This window comes from Camarhynchus parvulus, chromosome Z (assembly GCF_901933205.1).
Source record: "Camarhynchus parvulus chromosome Z, STF_HiC, whole genome shotgun sequence".
Lineage (NCBI taxonomy): Eukaryota > Metazoa > Chordata > Aves > Passeriformes > Thraupidae > Camarhynchus > Camarhynchus parvulus.
Window position 1 is genome coordinate 1,392,737 of NC_044601.1, and position 21,660 is coordinate 1,414,396.

General features: G+C 34.9%; 1 protein-coding gene across 1 annotated transcript in view; it reads right to left on the reverse strand.

Moving 5' to 3' along the window:
• MAN2A1 (mannosidase alpha class 2A member 1) overlaps positions 1 to 21,660 on the reverse strand; it is a 106,642-nt gene that overhangs the window by 29,155 nt on the left and 55,827 nt on the right. Inside the window, exons 13-16 of the mRNA XM_030968006.1 lie at positions 9,315 to 9,480; positions 7,204 to 7,434; positions 6,996 to 7,118; positions 154 to 268 (exon numbers count right to left, since the gene is read on the reverse strand). Of these exons, the coding sequence (XP_030823866.1) occupies positions 154 to 268; positions 6,996 to 7,118; positions 7,204 to 7,434; positions 9,315 to 9,480 (635 nt within the window). The remainder of the gene's footprint in view (positions 1 to 153; positions 269 to 6,995; positions 7,119 to 7,203; positions 7,435 to 9,314; positions 9,481 to 21,660) is intronic.

Genomic DNA, 21,660 nt, shown 5'->3' on the forward strand with positions numbered 1-21,660 from the left:
GTGCACAGAGCAAAACGTATTGGAGTCAAAACAACCTCAGTCTGCACCCGTGCAGAGGTGAATTTAAACATTAAAAAGGCAGGAAGGATCCAGTATCACTGTGATCATGTGATAAAATAACTGCCAAGAGAGACAGAATTTCACAACTCTTACCCTGGACTTTATACAGCCGCATGGTATGTGTCACGTGGTGAAAAAAACAAACAACTTCTGAGAAAATTGTTCCATGAGCAACTCTTATGGTAGGTGGGTCTGTAAAAATATAAGGCTACAAAAAGAAAACAGAAAGTCAGAGTGAGTATTTTGGAAGTTTTTAATAAATGTAGTGTCAATAAATTAAAGTATTTAATAAATATTAAAAGAGTGGGTTTTTTAAACCATTCTAGATCTAAAGGACTGGAAACTAAAATTTATTCCTAATCTGAAATTCAGCAACTTCTCTTCAGAGTCCTTTATTCTCTTCAGCTAAAATTAGGTTAAGTCTCATTACACATCTCACAAGTATTTTATGAGGATTAAGCGATACAAGGTCTACAGACCAGCACATGAATGTATTGATATTGCACATGGACTGAGCTCTTTTGCTAGAAAAATTATAACTGCTAACCATCAATTAAATACTGTACTTTCAAAATTTGGGGCAGGTGGTTTGACTACCTCCATCAGTGGTACACACTGCACAAGGAAAGCCTCCCCTACTCTGCGGTGTAGATCAGTTTGCATATCCTCTGAAAATAGAAGAGAAAGCTTTTTCTTCATCAGAAGCAGACACAGTTGTCAGAGGAGCTCTCTGGAATGCAAGGTAGGGCTGGGAATCATTATGAAATGTCAATAAGGACAGTGGCTTACTACTCATGGCTCCCACAGACTAGGACAAATTTTGCATATTCACAACAAACCAAAGAGATTAAGAAAATTATTTTTCCATGTAGTCACAGTATTTAGAGTCTTGGCTAGGCAAACAGTGACCTTTTTTTAAAAAAACCATTGATCCCAAATGTGTGTTTCATCCCCAGATGGAAATAAATGGATGGCTGCAAAGGTAAAAATGAATTAAATATTGAGAGTGTACAACCCAAAAATGAAAACTCAACACATGCAACTACTTCAATAGGGAAACAGCTGTAAATAAAGACTTCACTCACAAAAAACACATCCCAACTGCTTGAAAAACACGTTAATCAGAGGGATCTAGGCAGAAAGCTCTCAGAGGGTGGCTGTCTTATTTCTGCATATAGCAAGGCCACAAGGACAGAGCACGGTCTTTGTTGAAGCAATGACACCAAAGAATAGATGCAGCTTGAGGAAGAACAGAGATCAAGCTCAAATACATACAGACAAAACACACTAGAGAAGAGCAAGTACAGGTAAATATCCAATATTCTTTGAGCATATAACTGTATGTATAACAGGGAAGATTTCAAGAAGTATTGTATAAAAGAAAAAACTGAAAGGGACTTCCAGGGCAAAAAGCCCACCTTTTGTATTCACATACTTATTCTTAGAGCTGCAGAATATTCTTTATTAAAAGCTTTGCCAGAGCTACCAGAGGCAACTCTGCAGTTATCAACTGCAGGAAAATTTTGTACAGGAGTTTGGAAGAGAATTCACAGTTACTTATGCTTTAAGAAGACTGTTTTGTTTAGGGAGAAAATGCTTTTTCCTACTGAAAATCTTATCCAGTTAATCATTAAAAAAACCCAAAATAGTGTTTTAGACTTCTTGATAGTCTACATGAAAAAATTATGGAATACTTCCATAGGATCTCATCTTGTCAGTAAGACAGACAAATGTTATCTGTTATGCAAAATCCATTTGCTAGGTGAGAAATACAGAAGGATTATGGCATTCAGGGGGGATATTAGACAGATGAGCTAATACACTGAAATAAAAGAAATTTGAAGACCAGATCTTAGGTTAGAACCTCTTATTTCCACGAAAAACTGACAATATCCATAACTGTAGCCTGAATTCTCCCCTTCTGCCAGAAGAGACTGATATTTGCTTTTCTATCACATATAAGCAGAGAAGACAAACTAATTTAATTGGTGACTACCTGGCTTCTAGAAGTTAAAAATCCCACAGAGGAGGAACTGGATGACCAAACAAATGGTGGAGTAATCAAACCCTTCAAAATCCTCCCTGCAGGGCAGAGCAACATGAAGATACTCAAGCTAGTAAAGACAGACTAAAACACCACCTAAAGGAACTCTCAGAAAGGAACTGAGAAACCAGAGGTCATCAGGACAAGCCAGTGACCTGTGACCTAGGAGAATGTCACTTGCACAGACAACAGACGGCCAGATATATTCTGTTATCAGACTAAAAGAGATCTTATGGTCTTGTGTAGTTTTTAAGAGTATTTCTTGCTCCGTTCTCACTGGAGCTAGCCAGCAAAATGGAGAGATGCTGGGTGAGTGACAGGAATATAAAACACTGCGCACTTGCTAGAAAAAATTACCTGCAGTAAATTTCAAAAATTCAAAATAAAAAAAAAAAAACCACCTAAACCCAAACATTTGGAGGAACTCTTTTCCATTGAGTTTTTTAGTACAAAACATGAGCATGATATTGACGACAGCTATCAAAATACACAGAAAGCTGAAATGAGATGGATATATCAGCTCTCAGATTCTGGGATATTGCCACAAATATTAAGTTCACACACCTGAGGCTCCAGGCTGCACATGTAGCCAAATTAGCTCCTTTTCTGAAGATAAATGCAACTTATTAGAGACCGCTAGAAACTAAACAGAAAGATGGGCTTATGGAAAAGGAACAGTTATTTTGCAGATATTGCCTGAAACTAATACATTTTTAAAAAATAATAGTTCTTAATTTTGCTAGGACATGCATTGAGTTTGCAAGCCTCCAATTTAGTCACAATGCTAGAAAAGGCCCAAAAGAGGAAGGTAGTTTACAAAGTCAGATGGTAACATGTAGTTTTGGGGATCAGAAAAGTTCTTTTTGATAGAAAGAGTGGCAATATGATACATACTCAAGTTCTCAAGGACAACTGATGTTCCCTGATTATTGGGCAAGCAGGGAAAATGAAGTAAAAATATGGCAGTGATAGAAAAGAGGAGCCTTCAAATTCATATTTAGTGTTTAGAAAAGCACTAATCCTAGAACTTTATTTGTTGATAGTTACCAAGAGAAATACCAGGAGTTCAGAACCTATAAAGAGATAATTGCCCAGGTTTGCCTCATGAAAAACATTTCAATTAACCAGGCTTTTGCTTTTAAACAGGAAAATATCTTTATGAATTGAATATGCAAGTATTCTAGTATCATTGTAAAGATCCTTGGTGAGATGCACAGGTCTGTGAAAGGATCCTGGTCCTGGATCTGAAATACAAAGGTATTTTTGATGTGAAAGTCTAAGGTAATGTGGAAAGAACAAACAATGATAGATATTTGCAAAACTGATTTGACAAAAGTCTTTGTCTCAATCCAGTGTTAAGTCTGCTTTGTAAACAATCATGGACTAAAGGATCTTCCAGCATGAAATAATCTGTGATGACTCACACCTTGAATTGGAATAAAAATATGTTGCTTTCATATCCTATGGCTAGGCTAAAGACTCCACTTTCTAAAGAGGTAAAGTAAATAGCTGCTGTAATATCTGTTCCCCTCAGCTCCAGTGGAATGAATTCCATTGTACAAGATCCAGCAGCCTAGTGAAGCAGCTTCTGTTGAGCCTGGAAATCAGCATTTTTCAGAAACAGGACAACAGAACTGTGGATCAAAGGGTTCAGAAATCATTTTTCTGTACTCCAAGAGAAATAAGACAATAATGTTTTTGAAAGATACTGGGCAGGAGGCCTGGGGAGAAGCTAGCTAGGAATTTTAAGGGAGAATACTAGGAACAAAATAATACCTCAGAGATCCCTAAAGTATATTAAAATACTTAACATCAAAACAGGTGCCAAAGGGTGAAAATAACTGGAGATACACCTTCACCAAAATATTTACTGGCTTGTATAGAAAATGGCATGGTATATTGGAGCCTGGAGGCACAAAGCATGGGCAGTTAACTTTTCCCCTTGTAGACAAGTAAAGCACTCCCAACCATTTTAGTGGCCAGGAAACTTCTGGCAGTGCAGCACACTGTTGGTCTGGATGCCAAAAAAAATAAAGGGAAAGTTTTCAACCACACATGAAATGTTCTGGACTGGTCTAAAATTTTAAAAGAAGGAAAATCACAAGACAAAGCCTGCAGGAAAAGGTGTTTCTCAGTAGCAGGTTGCCCCTTATTTGGCAGGGTTTGAGGTTAGACTGAGATAATATCATGTATTTCAGCTCTAGCACCAGAGATCCTGCAAGGGGAAAAAAGAAAAAATCTGTTTTCTTAGATATTCTGTTAGTACTTAAGTACCTGTGGGAACTAGTACATACACAGAATCACAGAACCAGTTGCCTGAGGGAGAATCAAAATTTCCTAGTCCAGGTATACCAAAAACCATCACTTTGATACTGAAAAAAACTATTTGTAAAACAAAAAAATCAAGTACTCACATTGATCCCACAAACATTTAGCATCTGATGCTTTGGAAAAAACTGCTTTGCTCTATCTATTCCCTATTGATACCAAGCAGGGCTAGTAAGAAGTCATCACATATTGACTTGTCGTGAATATACAGAAGAAAATACAGACATATAACTGTTTCAAAGTTTGTTGAGTACTGTGAGTTTTTTTCCCACTGATCTACAGAAAAACAAGTTGGGTATTCTTCATGAAGTCACAGGAATTAAAAAACATGTTTTCTCTTAATGAACAGGACATTTTACTTATATTTATTGTGAGGCCCAAGGAAATCCCTTCCTTCCAAACTTAATCATTAACACTGTCAATCAGTCAAACACTTCACTGCCATTTAAAAAATTAAGATTCTGCCTCTTTCCCTGGTGCCTTGCTTTCTGTTTTGGTTTTGCAGGAAAAACAAAGGCATGGTGGGGGACTGTCCTATCTCTCTAGACAAGCAGGATGGAGCCCCCACTCTGTGCCTCTGTTCTGGACTCTGCGCTGTTGTAGTTCAGCACTATTATTAAAACAAAATAATTTCCGAGTATTGCAGAACTGAAAATAAAGTAACCAAAAGACTTATCGGACGTAAAATTAATTAGTTAACAAAGGCAAAGAAAGCGTATAACTCTACTCATGCCAAAGGAAAATAGTCCAACATAAAAAGCAATTATTCTTTGCAATTTTTGCTGAAAAACATGGGGTAAAGGAGGTAAGAAAAAAATCAAAACAACAAAACACCTAGCCAAAAATCAAGAAAACTGCCTGCCATCTATCCTATTGCCAATTCACACATGGACTTAGAAAGTTAGTCAATCCACATTACACTAAGAACCCTGAACAGATGGCATTTCTTTTAAGACAGAAAGCATTAGCTCAAACTGGTTCAGAAGCCACTATAGAATTACTTTGTTATTCCCAGTGGGACAATTTAATTAGTGTTATTAAAATGCAAGGCAAATGAGCCTTATGGTGAAGCAAAATATTACTGAAGCAGAATTTTCAGAAGTATAACAGTTTCATTTTTGCTGTATAAAATTTTACAAAAGTTGAACAGCACCCTTTTAATGTTAACTTAAAATGCAGTTTAATTTCATTTTTCTTTTCTAATTGTGCTTGCAGACATGTGACACTTTTTTCTGTTTAAACCGTAACATTTTGCTACCTCAATTTGTCCAGATTATTTTCATAAAGCAAGTTACTTAAATGTATAGTTAAAATTACGTAACTGCTAGATTAGTGATTATTTTTAAATAATAATAAGCCAAAGATGAATTAGAATATAAAATGAAATTAAAGTGTGACCACGCAGCTAGTGAAAGGTAAGAATTAAAAACCCTAAGTGATACTGTTCAAGTATTCACAGATAAAAACACAATAAAATGAAGAAATATGAAATGGCATATGAAATGAAGGATAAGGAAACCCTGATGAACATATCTGAAATAAATTATTATGGGACTAAATATACTAAACCTGTCAAATCACAGACCTCAAAAGGTGTGCTTCTTGGAAAGATTGCTAAAAGAAAAGGAAACTGTTCTGTTTCCTTTCAGACTGATTTACAGAGATAAAAGGGGGAAATAGGAAAAGAAAAAAAGAAAATAGAAAGAAAGCCAAACACCTTTCTCTCTTGCCAAAAAAGTAGAATTATTAATCTTGTATATTTCCTAAAATGGTAAGCATAGAGCTCATCATTTGCCTTATGTATGCAATTTGAGTTTACACAAGAGAAACTCAGAAGAAACATGCTGCCAACTAGCCAGCTTCATAAATGTTCATTATTTTATCTTTTGCTTTCTGAAATATCACCCTTCCAGTTCCAAAAGGGAAGTAGTAGACTCCATATGGTAATGAAGTCACTGTAAGAACACTGCCATTTCCCAATTTCCAATTTGAAAACTAATAGGAGTATGCTGTTGCTCTCCAATAATTACACAGCTAAAAATACAGATAACCCTAGAGAACTAAATCAGAACAGTTCCTTACTATTCTGTCTTTATATTCACCAATTGGGAGTCAGTATCTTAATTAAGTATGCCAGTATCAGCTTAAAAAGTAGCTCTGAACCAGAAGCAACCCATTCACAATTAAAAAAAAATCAGAAAAGTGAAGATGTAGAAATGAATCAGTACACATTTTCATCATAGAAAGTAAAAATTAACTTATTTCGTCGATAATGAATGGTCACATCTCACTGGATTTCTGGCAAGGATCACATCTTAATTTTTTGGGGGGGAATAATAAATATTCTCTAGATTTTCACATTTTCAAATTTCTATTGTGTTTTTACTCTTATGTAGGGTTAGGAAGTATGAACTTCTGCCAACCATTTCAATAGTCCATGTCATTATGCCTAGCCACACAGCTTTTATTCCAGTTTTGGGGATAACTAGCTCTTCCAATCTGTATTTGCCAAACACTTCAAGGTACTTCAAGATTAGAATTTCTTTGCAAACAGAAAGTTTACCTTGGCATCTCCATCTGGTAAGAAGAGATAAGCTCCACTTTTATCTCGGTTACTGGTAGTTCCATACCAAGCAAACTCCACCTTCATTTGATGATTTTTACCATCTTCCTTGGTGTTTATTTTCTAAAAGGACAGAGATTCATGTTAGGTTTCCATAAACCAGCACAAGAAAGTAAAATATAGTGTTTTGAAATAAAATATAACATACCTCCAGTAGCCCAGACATTCCAGAAAACCATAGTTTCATGTACGCATTTTCTAAGATTATATTATCCACAGAATGCTGCATCTCTTTTATCTTGAAAACTCTGTCTGAATTCTCCTGTCTGCTATTCCTTACATATATGTTATAGTCAGCTAAAACTGCTTCTGAACTCTCATCCTCCAGAAGCTGGAAAACTCCAATCCCAAGAGGAGGCAGATGTGCCACAAAAGACATCTGTTGGGAGCAAATAAGTAGTCATTATTAAAAATAGCAGAATATCAACTTTTTATACTGAATTCATGTTCAGAGCAACTACTTTTGCTTGAATAATTTTAGGATGGCTGAGTTTTCCCATAGTCCATAAATAAATATGAAGAATTAACAAATAGAAACATCTGCATGATTTATTTGCTTAGCATCAAGATTACCATTATATTCATGCAGTAACAATTTTGAATCTTCTTAAGAATGCTAGTTGTGATATGCAGTACTGAGTACATTTGCTTTTCATTGAAGATGCATGTCCTGAATCAAGTGCACACAGACTCTACTTATCACTTGATTTTGAAATTTAAATTTAAAAATGCATGAATTTAAATAACTAAGTATAAAGCAAGTGTCTCATTTTCAGTCTCTTTTTTTAGGAGCTTTAATCTGCATAGAAGAGTATATGCAGAGAAGAGTAGTATACAAGGTACATCTCCAAAGCAATTTGTTTAGAATTTGAAGTCCAGACAAGTAATTTCACTTCCTCTTCTTCAAGCAATAAAAGTACTAATTATTGTGCTGGTTTTGGCTAGGATAAACTTAAATTTCTTCATAGCAGCATTTTTGGTGCTCAGTTTCAGTATTAACCACTTTGATAACACAGAGATAAATATCTCAGCAAAAGCTGAGCAGGGCTCATGCAGCATCAGGGCCCTTTCTGCTGCTCCACCAGGGAGGAGGCTGGGGCTGCACAAGGAGTTGGGAGGGGACACAGCCAGGACAGCTGACCCCAACTCACCAAAGGGATATTCCAGACCATGTGACACGATGCTCAGCAATAAAAACTGTGAGAAGAAAAAGGAAGGGGGGATGTTTGGAGTGATGGTGTTTGTCTTCCCAAGTCACTGTGATGGAGCCCAGCTCTGCTGGGGAAGGCTGACCACCTCCCCAGCCTCGGGACACAGCAAATTAATCCCTCATTTTGCTTTGCTCGTGTGCACAGCTTCAGCTTTACCCACAAGCCTTCTCACCATTGCCCATCCAATTTTTTCCTCCACCCCACTGGGTCAGTGAGCGAGGAAGTGTGTGAGGTTGAGCTGCTTAGCAAGGTTCACCCACAATAATTATCCCTTTAGAACACAACTGAGAGACAGTTATTGAATCAGCTTCACAGAAATATTATCCTGAAACAAGTTCCTATGTCAAAAGGAATCAAAACATAAGCCTGAAAGCAATACCATTTTACTATTGCAGTCATACATTATTACAGTTTCATTAAAAATTTAATGAAATAAATTTCTGATGTGCGATGTGACCATTGAGGACAATCTTCTATAATGATGTACAACTCAAAAATTCTTAGAAGTTTTGCTTCAAATAAAAAACAGGAGGTGGGCTTGAAGATATCTGTCCAGCTTAAGTATTTGGAAGGGAAGAGGACATCTCAATGTAAACGCTTAAGCCATTTCATGTACAAGAAAAGTAATTTCATGCTCCCACTAGAGTCCTTGAGAACATACCGATGTGTGTGACTGTGTACAGATTGGCACTTGAAGGAAGAAGCAGCTCAACTGAGAAAGTGAGGGGAGAAGACACACATCCAGTATTTTTCAGTCATGCAGCTGAAACTGATCCTTTAAATGTAGTAAATTATATCACAAAGTTTTAACAGCTTATCAGTTTAAGAAACATTAATGCTAAACACATGTATGTTGAGTTTTAGGGGGTTGTTGTGTTTGTTTTGGGTTTTGTTTGGTTTTTTTTAACTTAAAATTACTGAATTATAGTACTGTCTACAGAGAATAGAATTGCCAATATATGAAGTACACTTTCCATTTTCTTCAACTATGAAGCTACAGTATATATTAAAAATCATATTTTAATGCTTTTTACTTAATGTAAGGTACCTGATAAGCTTCATGTGATACTGTAGTTGCTCCATCCCAAACAGCACTGATCTGGACATTAACAGGTTTTCCCAAAGGAGACAATAATTTAACTCTGGGTGAATTCACATTGACTGAAACCACTGAAAATCGCTCTTGTTCCGTAGGATTATGTATCAAAAGGTATCTGAAAAAAACATATGTACTAAATTACCTTTTGGCAACCAAGCTTCCTCCTTCAGGTTTAATGTTACTGCACACAAATTTTACATACAGAGGATTAAAACAATGTTAGAACAACGGGTACATACCACAACAAATAAATATACAAAACATAACCAAGAAACAATGGATATTTAACATCAATTATGCTCAGATCTTTTCTTAATGCTATTATTTGCCCAAGAAATTTTGAAAATTCATTAAAAATATATCTATTTCCCATTATAATTGCTAAAGAATTGCTATGAACAGTTGCAAGCACAATCAAGATACTTAAGGGCATTTTAAATGCATTTTTTCAGGCTGAACTATCAAGCTCTCATCCACAATTGCATCTTTTTAAGACAGCTTAGAGAAAATGAGGGAAGAAAACTGGCTCTACATATATATATTCACTAAAGGAACTAGTTTCTCTCTCCTATAAGGGAAAGTACAAAATTATTTAAATTATAATTTAGCATCATTCACTATGGCAACTGTTTGCATATCTTCTTAATAGGTACATATGGAATAACTATTTTTTCCATAGTGTTCCATTTGAACACAGATTATGTTATTAACCAAAAGAATCAGCCCTGAGCTGAAGACTGACTTTATCAGCTTATATATATTTTTATTATTACTACAGGTTCATGTATTTTAAGGTATAGAAAAACAGAACTATACTAGAATGTTTATGGTTCATGCATTTGTAGGACTATCATTGTTCTTCTTGTGTTTTCACTGACAAGCTGAAAGAATGCAGTATTACAGCTGTTCCCTGAAGTTTCCCATTGTTTGTGTCATCCTTTAGAAGAAAGCCTTTTACAACAAAAACTGCTCTTGCCAAAACTTCTGGTGTCTTCTTAACTATATACAGCAGAACTAATACTCAATCTCCAACCTCCTTAACACTCCCCACTGTAAAGAAGTTTACTTCTTCACGGGATCTGATTTCACACCAGTTCCCATGAGATCCATTGCTTACTCATCAAATCACTCCTTCCATATTTCTTCTAAGTAGATTCTCCTTCTTCTCTGCTCTGTGTTTTCTACGCAGATTCTTCAGGGTTCTGTCCGTGGTTTTATTTCTTTTGCTTTCACATCTTAAATCTCAAATTCAATTACCCCCTTCACAGACCAAACCATTCCACCTAGAATTGTCTCCATCCACCCATTCATTCTACAAATCTCATGCAGAATCCTGACCAGGCCACCATTTCCCCCTTATCTTCTTTACTGGCTTCCTTTGTCTGCCTGCATCAAACTTGGCTAGCAAATTTCCCAGCACTTCACCGCTACCCTATTACCTCACAATCAGTATGAAATGAAAGGTCAACTCCAACTTCTCATTAGTTGAATAAACAAAATCAGAGGCTTTATTAGCTTTTTATATCAAGAACTTTTGGATGACTTGCCATATATCAAATGAGTTTCCCATAAAAAAATATTTTCCTTTTAACTCCTTAAATTCCTGTCCTGAAGTATTGTTTAAATCATGACTTCCAAGTATATCAATGATTTTTAACGTGCATTTGAGATCACAACCAAGAATGCTTTTGGATGCTTTCTTTTGCCCTGTTTCATGCTGAAGACTCCTAGATTACCAGACAATATAATAGTTAGCCATATTCTGGGTTGGCTTCCAGAGTCTTTAAGAACCTCCCCTAGACTTGGGTAGGGCAATTCACACTTCTGCTTATGTGGAGCTGTCTTCTTTCTCAAGGTTAATCTCAATAGGTGTCTCTGTTGGTTTGTTTTGGGTTTTTTTTAATGACATTCGTGGAATCAAAAAAAACCTAGCTAAACCAACCCTGCTCTCAGTCTCAAGCCATTACAAATTAGGAAGAGAATAGAAATTATACCAAATTTTTTAAGAACTCCTCATGTACTGTGAAAAAAGAGTGTAAAGAACTCTGTCAGAAACAATACAGATTGAGAGAAGATTGAACACCATAGCTCAAAATAAATCCTCATTCTCATCCATCAACAGAACACCACATTTTTTTTTTCTTTATTCCTCTTATACAATTGAATTCCTCAATTCTTATGCTTCCAAGTAAAAGGAGACTTTATGCATATAATAATTTTTCAGTAATGCTACACATCCTCATTAAATTTAAATTATCTGCCAAGCAAAGAACATATTAGTGCAAAAAATATTTCCAGAAACTTTGTTCACCTTCCCATAGCTACAAACATATTTCACAACTTTAATTAGTTGCATGACTAATTAAAAGGTAAAGGTAAACATAACCTTCAGTCTTATGAACTGTCATGTTATTATTATATTTTATCAGGCTATTTTTAAAAAAATGGTATTTGGATTAAACAGATCTATTGTTGCATCAAAATATATACATTTCTTAACTTCTTGAATCAATGTATTTTCAGTTCATTATGTGTGTGTAGAGTAATAAGATAGAGGAGGCTAGCAATGACAGGGTAGATTTTCAGCACTTAAAATACAGGAGTTTTGACTAGGTACTAATATTTTGTTTTGACATACTATTTCAGGAGGACTTTTGTATAGTAGCTATACAAAGCAAGACATAATTCTTGTGCATATACAAAAGCACTAACATAATTAAATCACATTACGTCTGAAGTACCATTCAGCTCCCGCCCTTAATAATATCCCACTATAAAAATTGTAGATTTTATATGAAATAAAAGAGCTGTACCTCACTTAAGCTGTATCATTGCAAAGACTGTCACACGAAAAGCTGTGTACAATTGCTTAATGCACTGTGGTTGCATTAGAGAGAGAAGCAATCTGATTATATTTAAAGTTTTCTATTCCTTATCTTAAGGCAAAAACATGAATATTACTCTCTTTCAAAAAAAGCAAGCAAATATTATCTTTCAATTGTTCAGGTCACTGGTCTTTGGCAACACCAATAAAATAATTTAAGTTTACATCCTTCGCTCAGTTAAAGAGTGAAGGGTTTTAATGTTTATTGGTAAAAATTAATATGAAAAATTTTATCTGAAATATTTTACTTTAGAGGCACCATTATGTCAAAGAGTCAACCATAATTTATTTTGTTTATTCAGGAAATCTAAGAATGCTAAAACTATGCTAAAATAAACTGCATTGGTACAAAAACCATGACTAAACCTCTCACACGGAGACCACATATTTCACCACTGCACTGGGAGCAGGAAGTTAACTGCTCCCAGCCCATGCAAAAAAGTGAAGTTACTGTAGATTTGAGCCCTTAATCCTAAACTGGATGCATCACAAATATTTGAAATTTAAGAAAAGCAAATCCTGACACCTTTTCAGACAGTTTTGGAAAGATTTACCTTGAATTATTTTACCCCATACTTTTTTAGGTCTCTGGAATTCAAATCAGGTATCTTTTACAAGCATGACCACCTTCCCTAGATAATCTAATATCAATAACATTAATAAACTCTATTAAATGTGTACATACAAGAATATTTTGACCAGATTTTCCTGTAGTACAACATTTAACTCATTGTGGAACATTTTCAGCAAGAGCTGGAAGGCACCCCTCCCCTCCCACCCCACTGCTTCTTACTTTAAATACTTTCATTTTTAAATTAAGAAAATATGTAAACTACTGTAGCTATATTTACAGATAAAAATATGAATAAAGATTATTTATTTAGATCTCTAACAACTCTAATCTCTGCCTCCTAAAATAATATTTTTTCTTAAGCAGAAAAGCTTCAGTATTTCAAAAGATCATTGTTTTCTGTTTCTCCAATGTGCATAAACATATAGGCATATATGTTGATACACACATTTACTGGTAACACCTGCAACACACCATAATTACCACTTCCTTTTGAAATTCATTCATCCTTCCTTCACAAGGGATGCATTCAACTAAGGTGAGAAACCACAACTCACTACCAGTAAATGTCAGAGCATCGTAAGTGATAAGGGCTTATCCAAAACGACCTTCAAGGCACATGGGATTTACAGCTCAAGACAACAGTGTTCACTATTCAGCAGAGTAACTTTATTCTAATACATCTGGAGAACCAATTCCTTGATGACCTCTAGCTCAGACTGACCAATTTTACTAAAATTTCTACAGCAAACTTGCTGAGATGGACAGGAGCATTTCCCATTACAAATGGTTTCATCAGAGTCAGTTCTTTGGACCCATAAGCACAACGTTTAATGCAAAGTTACACAAACAAAACCTTCAAAGCTGACTAGTTTCTTCCACTCTTCTATAAAGGCCAAGGTAAAAACCACCTAAGTGGTGAAAAAAAATGCAGCAAGTACATCCAAATCTGAGAAAAGATACAAGCCATGAAGCTAAATTATATACTATATCAGTGGTCTTCCAGTGAAGAACAAATGAGAACCAAAAGATGCATGTGAGTTCTGAAAGGAACAAGAGAGGAGTAATGAAAACAGATTTAAAGGCTTTATGATATAGAGAAAAGGAATTTAAGTAACTACATATGATAATAGTCACCAGAGAGGCTGTTGGGTTAGAAACTACAATTCAGCTAGAAGTGTATCTTGAGTTCTTGACTCTCGATGGACTTTGATAGAACTTTAAAATTGTAAACAACACTGAAATTCTCTAAAAAAACAAAATAATCTCATTGGGTAATAGAATCAAAACTGTCTCACATCTTAAAATTGCAAGAAAAATTGCTTTGAAAATGGGAGAAGAGTCAGTAGATAGTAACATTTAATTACTGAACATTGCTGTATATAAGGTAGAAACAAACTCGGATTTAATATTTAAACTGCATAAAGCACTGCTAGCCATGGTAGCTTCCAAAAATACCATTAAAAAAATCAAAACGACAAGACTTCTGATGTATGGCAGAATTTCAACCAAAAAAAAAATGCCCAAAAGTCCAAGAAAATGAGAATCCTAAGAAACTGTCATGAATTGCCATTATACAGATGCATGTCCTTGGGGATGGAGGTACATGGAAGGAAAATAATCCAGACCATCTATTTGAACCAGATATTTATCTGTTCATTGTGCAAATATGTACAAACTCCCCTGAAGAAAAGACTACTGTTATTCTTGCATTGAAGCCCAAGAAAACATCAAGATACTTTTTTTCCTCCTTTTTTTAAAAATACAGAATAAAACCATAAGTAACCTGAGCACAAAAATTATGTGTTATTTATAAAGCTCTCTCCTTGCTGGGGGGCATGGGGAAAAACATACAATAAAACCTAACATTAATCATTCCTTTTTCTTAAGAAGGAAAACTCTACTGAATACTTTCTCCAACTGGTAGGTAAAAAAAAAAAAAAAGTTATGTCAAGTTACGTAGCTCTTTTCAAAGCTCTAATGGTCTCTCATGAAAGGGTCAAGGCCTCCTCAGTCAAGAGTATGAATAACATGACATTTTAAGTACAGGTCTCCTCATCCATTTTGTATGCTTTTCTGCAGGAATTACTAAAGATGACCTATAAAATATCATTATAGAGCCTATAAAATAATTGTTCTGGAAATAAATGTCATATATATAATCTTCGGGATATTATCTGTTCATAGTGCTCCTCTGGTAATACAGAAATTAGACATTTTCCAATATCTCAATCCATGTTCTGTTCTTAACATTCCTTTAGGAACAAAACTCATCAAAAGCCAACTGTGCAGGCTCATGATCGTGACACTCTCCTTGGCAGCAGATTAATGCTTTTTTTCCTACAGCTCTTCTATCAGTTACTAAATTGAGCTTCAGAAGCTGTGTGTTTCACAGCATTTCAAGACACTTTTCAGTTCTATTCAAAATTCATTTTGTAAGAAATTTAGGTAACAGAGAAAGTTTTGGACAAAGTTACTCAAACCCGCACGCATGAAAATCTTCTGACCAATGTCCTCCAATTTCTGGAAGTATTTGAGCCTGACTCATACTAATTTCAAAGAAAATTTGACTCTGCAGGTATTTTAAAGTATCCTTGTTTCCCCCCCTGTGAAATGAATATTTATTTCTCAAATGTAAAATATTCGCATTATTTCACCCAAATCATACTTCTTCTACTGCATGTTATTGCAAATACTGAACTTTATGTCTCTGTGTACCTTGAACTATTATCAGTGACATCTGACCCACAACCTTCGTTCAACAGTGGGAAACTACTTGAAAAAAAAAAAAATGGAAACAAAAAGTATCAAAATCAATTTGTTAGTTAATTTCGAGATAAAACCCCATAAGCCCTGAGGAATTACTTAATGTATTTTGGAACAAATATGCATGGATATTTGTCCAATAATACAAAAATAATTTTCTCCCTAGTTCATATTTCAAAAGCAAACAAAATCAGCAATACCCATTAGATACATCAGAGGTTTTTCTGGTCTTTTTTCCAGAAGGGGAAGTACACTTCCAATGTTAAATCATACCAACTAATTTACAGAAGTCTGATGTTAGGGATTTAGGGATATAGAAACAGAATTTCTGGGGAATGAGGAGAGGAGGCACGTAGAGAGGCAAAGGTAAAATGCAGGATTTCCCAGTAACATGAAATTTCTTGACCCTTGGCACTCCTACAGAGAACTGATCTGTTGCTACCAATCTACACAGCTAGTACTAGCAGTTACTGCACTGTTCAATACTCCTCACCAGATGTGAAACCCACCTATCTACGGTAATAGTAATTTTTAAAAATCACCAACAAAGACCTCCACAATGCCCACAAACATCAGTCTGCAAACATTTAATGCATAAACCAGTTAAAATACCAGCACTCAGACAGTCTTTCATCAAAAGTGATACAAAAACACACCAGCTTTTACAACAGATTTGCCAAGTGACAAAATAACTTTTGTCAGAGGAAAAAACCTTTTTGTCCCGAACAGAAAATTCCATTTTTTCTGTATAATAAACAATAAATTGCCATTCTTGTGCACAACAACTCTTAAGCAGAAATGTTCTCTCATTAGAGCTACCAGCTCTTATACAAACATCATGCAGTTTTTAGGATCACTGGAAGGTCTTACATGTCTTAAACCAGTCCACTTTTCTCCTTATTCCACATGGTCAAACAGAGGTCTATGCACAAAACAGACTGTTCTATAACCTTAGATCATATTAGACACAACAAGATACCCCTTTTCCACTGTGACTCCCAAGAGTAAACTGAGGAGACGAAGGAAAATCTAGATATTAACAAAACCCCCTGTAGACTAGGAGGTTGCTGTAGCTTGACCTCTTAGACAAAATGAGAAATCAGAAGGGCAAACTTTGAAAAATGCTGCAATTGCTATTCTTGAAAAAGTCCAAATCTGATTATATTGTTTTGCAGCTCAAGCACCAGTCTTTCTAATATAATATTAAATTTTTAATTATTTTAAACAACATTTTCTCCAGTTAAGTCTTCCTATTTTCCACTGTATGTACAATGACTGTTTGTAACAAACCTGCATGCATTTATAGACTTATCTTCCTTATTATCAGTCTTTTCAAACTAAACAGATGATGGTTTTGGGTGCTTTCTTTGACTTAGTGCTCCTGTTTTCCTATTAACTCTTTCCAGCTTCTCACCCCATATTTTTGATGAAGCCTTCATGACTCAAGTACAGCACACTATTTCAGCGGCATTTTACAAAGAACATTTCCATTTAAATCATCCAAGTGCAAAAGTGGCTTTGATACCATACAAGTAACTCTCTCAATGCCATCTTCTGTCATACCTAGTCTTCTTCTGCTTCACTAATGTCCATTTGGTCAGTCCACATCTTATTTTTCCATGTGATGCGCAATACTTCCACTTGCCTGCTTCTTTTATTATGAAAAAATGTCTCCAGTTTACCAAGACAGTTTTAAATACTAATCCTATATAGAGTGGTTGTTGCCAGTATGACATCAACTTTTACAATCTATTTACATTCTACTCTGTTAGCATGAGAGATAGAAAATAACTTGTGACTTTAATATTTTGCCTAAAGAAATCCTTACTTGTTTTTTTGCCTTACTTTGCACAAAAAAATTCTACCCTACTCAGATTGATTTAATTTGGATTTAGATTTTTCAGATTGGATTTAATTTGAATAATAGTGATATCGGGCATTTACCAACAAACATTTATCAATGAACATTTAGAAAACAGCTGGGCAATCAGCAAGTCGGTCTGTTAACCGAGTGAAGTAGCACAAAGTTAAGGTTAAAGCAACATATGAAATTACAGTGAATTGTGCTTAATCAACACACCTAATAATATTAAAATAATTCCAATAGTTTCTAGAGATTAAACATACCTCCTCTGAGATAGAGTAGATACTGAAACCATTTGCATGCATAACTATACAATCCTAGACATTTAATTAAATTGAAAAGTCTTTTGTTTATGATTAGGACCTTTGCTCTCAGATATAGTGTCAGCTGTAAACACAAAATCTGGAGCAGTAGGAATATGGGTGGTTTATTAAAAATCAAGTTAAACAAACAGCTTTCTATTAAGTCAGAGAAAAGCAGATTCTTCCCCAAAAGAAGATTCCAATATCTTCCCCCAAGGGTCTTTTAATTGACTGGATAAAGTCAAAGGAGATTTATCAGTTTACCTAACAATATAAAATAAATGCTAAAACATTCCTCTATATCACATTCAGATAAGCACCTCATAAATTCATCAATACTATCACAGATGTAACAAGAAAAGAAGATCAGTTTACATCAAAGAAGCAAATTATAATCCATTTAATCTGTTCATTCTAGAGTAGAATATTAATCTTAAATATGTATAATAAAATGTTATCATATATGAAGAAATAGTGGGATTTTTCCCTCTTCTTAAATAAGACATATTTTGAAGTTTATGAATAATAACATTCATAAGAGTTAATAGGATGGTAATCTTAACCTCAAATTACCAGCAAACATAAATTTGTGTTACTTTCATAAGGTGTAAAAAGCTGGAAACAGAACCTATTATCCAGGGATCAGCTTTTCATTACACTACTAAACTGGTGACATCAAGAAATGAAGAGATATTTCCAATAAATAAGTAAATTCAAAGAATCTACCTCAGTAGAGTTGCAACTAACACAATATAATGCCATAATTATAACAGCATTTGAAAAGAAAAATGTAGTTTAGAAATAGAGCTATGCTAAAATTACACATTATTTCCAAAAGTAGTAATGTCTGACAGCTCTGGTTAACATACAAATAAATAAAACCAGCGATTCTGTGCTTATAAAAAAAATAATCTTAGCTCGACATTTCAGAATCACTGTAGGATTACCCTTCCTAATGACACTCCCAAATCTGAACTTCAGACTCAAGAAAGCTGAGACAACATGCATTTCTATGAATTCTCTCCTTTATAACTCTGCAGAGAAATCTTTACAATATCCATTGCTCACGTATAAGGCGCAGAATTAGGCAGACAATAGGCACACAATCCATCCCTCCACTCTCACAGGAAACAGGACCTTTGTGTGGCTTTTTTAGGAACAAACCATGGAACAACCTCAAGAAAACAGCATTCACAAAAAACACAGACAACAGCACAGCAAGAACTATATATTTTGAGAACACGAAAAAAATCAACATCAACCTAAGACAAGACTTTAAAATGTTATGCACCTACTACATATGCCAGATACACATACTTCCTATGATTTAGATGGATTGTAGTGGCACATATATCCTAATCTGGAGCACATAACTACTCTCCAATATAGGATAAAAGGATTAAGTCCAAAGGCACTATTTTAAATTTTTCTTTTACCACAAAGTTGTGAGATGTTCTGAGGTCCAAGATGGGCTTGAAGCCCCCTGACTTTTTCAGGATCAGGAAGTACCTTCACTAAAATCCTTTCCTTGTTCCTCTTGTAGTGCAGGCTTTATAAATCTGCATTTAGAAGGGAAAAAAAATCTGGTTCAGAAGAGCAGAAAGACTTTTAAGTATTCCATATCACTTCAGTCTGTGCCTTGAGAGCCTTGGACTAACTACAATATTGCCTCAAGGTAACTCCAGTAAAAAGGCTGAAGGGGCCAGTGCCTGGAAAAAAAAGAAATAATACACAAATGTACTAATATACTGAAAATATGTATATCCTCTTTCCAAAGCTTCTTCAACAAGTACATGCATCATGATGCAGATCTTTCAGCTGTATTCAACCATTCACTACCATGCTCCTTCATAATGATCACTTTCTGTGCTTTGAAAACAAGCTCAGGCTTTTCCTTCCCATAGAGCATCTTTAGTTCACCTGTTTCTTCTGCAGTACACAATATTTCCATTGCAGTGGTCTCAGAGGAAACCAGAAATTTATTGTAAGACCTAATTGTCTTATTTTTTAAATATTTTATTTAAATCTTTTATTTTTTTATAGCTACTGAAGCATCAAACACCTTCACTGTCTGATTGTACTGGTACTGCAAACCCCAAAAAAGATGCTGATATTCCATGCATTGAAATGAAAGGACTAAATTTGTGCAATTTAGAAAAACAGAAAAGATCCTATGAGTCCTACAAACTATTAACTTATTTACTGGTTTAATTTTGCAGCAGCGATTTCAAAGACAGTCAGTAGACAAAAACATTTAGAACAGACTGTCATTGGTTCATCCACAGTAAGACAGACCAAAAACTGAAAAAAGTTTGATGTATAAGAATTTTTATACACTAAAAATTAATCTTTAAAAGTTTGAAATGTAACAGCTTTTAGAATAACTTGAATTCAGAAGCATAGCATTCAAAAACTGAGATTTAAAACCCTAAAATTATTTCCACAAAAAAGCTTTGAAGTACAATTAATTGCAAATCAAAGTTGCTTTTTTCTTCTTCATAATGAAAACTTATCATACCTCAAAAAATGTACCACCATCCAATTTTAAAGCCCTTAAACAAAACCAGGCATTCATCTCTCAGCTTATTTGTTGTTTTATTTTTAGACTTCATAGATAACTTTTAAAGAGATGTCAATTACCAGCGCCTGGAGTCAGTTCTGAGATAAGCCTGTATGAATTATATTTTTTAATGGTTTTTCAACACAAAAAAAGAAAATTCACACAGAAAATACAGAAACCTCTGAAAAACTATTACGACCTTACACAAAGAGTGAGAATAAAGAGATCAAGGTGCTGTGAAACTCTTCCATACCCCTCACTTCCTGTCCCATTAGACATTGTCAATGGAGAGTTTGCTGGTTTGGTCATAAAGATATTTGCACAGCTAAGTTCCACCTAAAAAACAGAATGAATGTATCATGCTTTTTTGTTCAATTTGAACGAGCAGCACTTTTACCAGAGTGATTTTTACTGAAACAGTTATTTCAAGTTCACATTTAGTAACATTTCAAGATTCAGACGCGTGAGTTATCCTGAGTCAGCCAAGCATTTCATTGCCTCTGCAACAGCTCCTCCATCATGAAAACCAAGGAGAATGCTTTTTAAACATCCAATCAATTTTGTCAAAATGACCTTGAGTTCACTACAAACAGAACATGTTCCTGGCGGTTACAGGTCACCTGAAATCTAGTAAATTGATCAGGCAGCTGATCACTGAGATTAACACTTTAAAGTAATTTTCAAAAAACCATTAGGCTGTATCCAACCTAAGCAGCCAGGGTATTGGAAACTAAATGCAGGCGCTTCATATATCACCTCTAAAGTGTTTTCTAATTTTTCACCTACTTGCACTACTGTGTGCTTAATAGATGGGTTTAATTAAGTATTGTTTCTTAATAGAAGCAGTGAGTATGAAGGCTTGACTGAATGAGTATTCATCCTGCCCACCTCCCTGAAAGATACTAATACAGAGGTTTCACTTAAACACACAAGGTTGTGCATTTTGCAATCACTAGCTCATCCAATTAAAACTTAAAAGTATTGGTTTGGTTAGTGTTTGTTTGTTTGCTTGTTTTTTCAAGATCTGTTTTCTTCTCTGGGGAACAGGTGTGCATATTAACAATGCATGAAGTGCCACAAATATTTATGAACACATCTTAAATGTTATGGTATTCTTTTCTTTAAATTTGTTTTTTTTTCTTCATTGAGCTTCGAAAATACCTTTTCTTCTACTGTCTTTTTTTTCTGCAGCAGTTTTGGAGTATAATTAGGAATATATGCCTCTGAAATCATGCAAGGCATAAAAGACATTTAAGAAGTTTATTATTAAAATGTCAAATGCTGTTAGAGAGTCTTCTCCTTGTAAATACATTGAACTGAAGTTTAGATAGATTATACCAAAACTGGC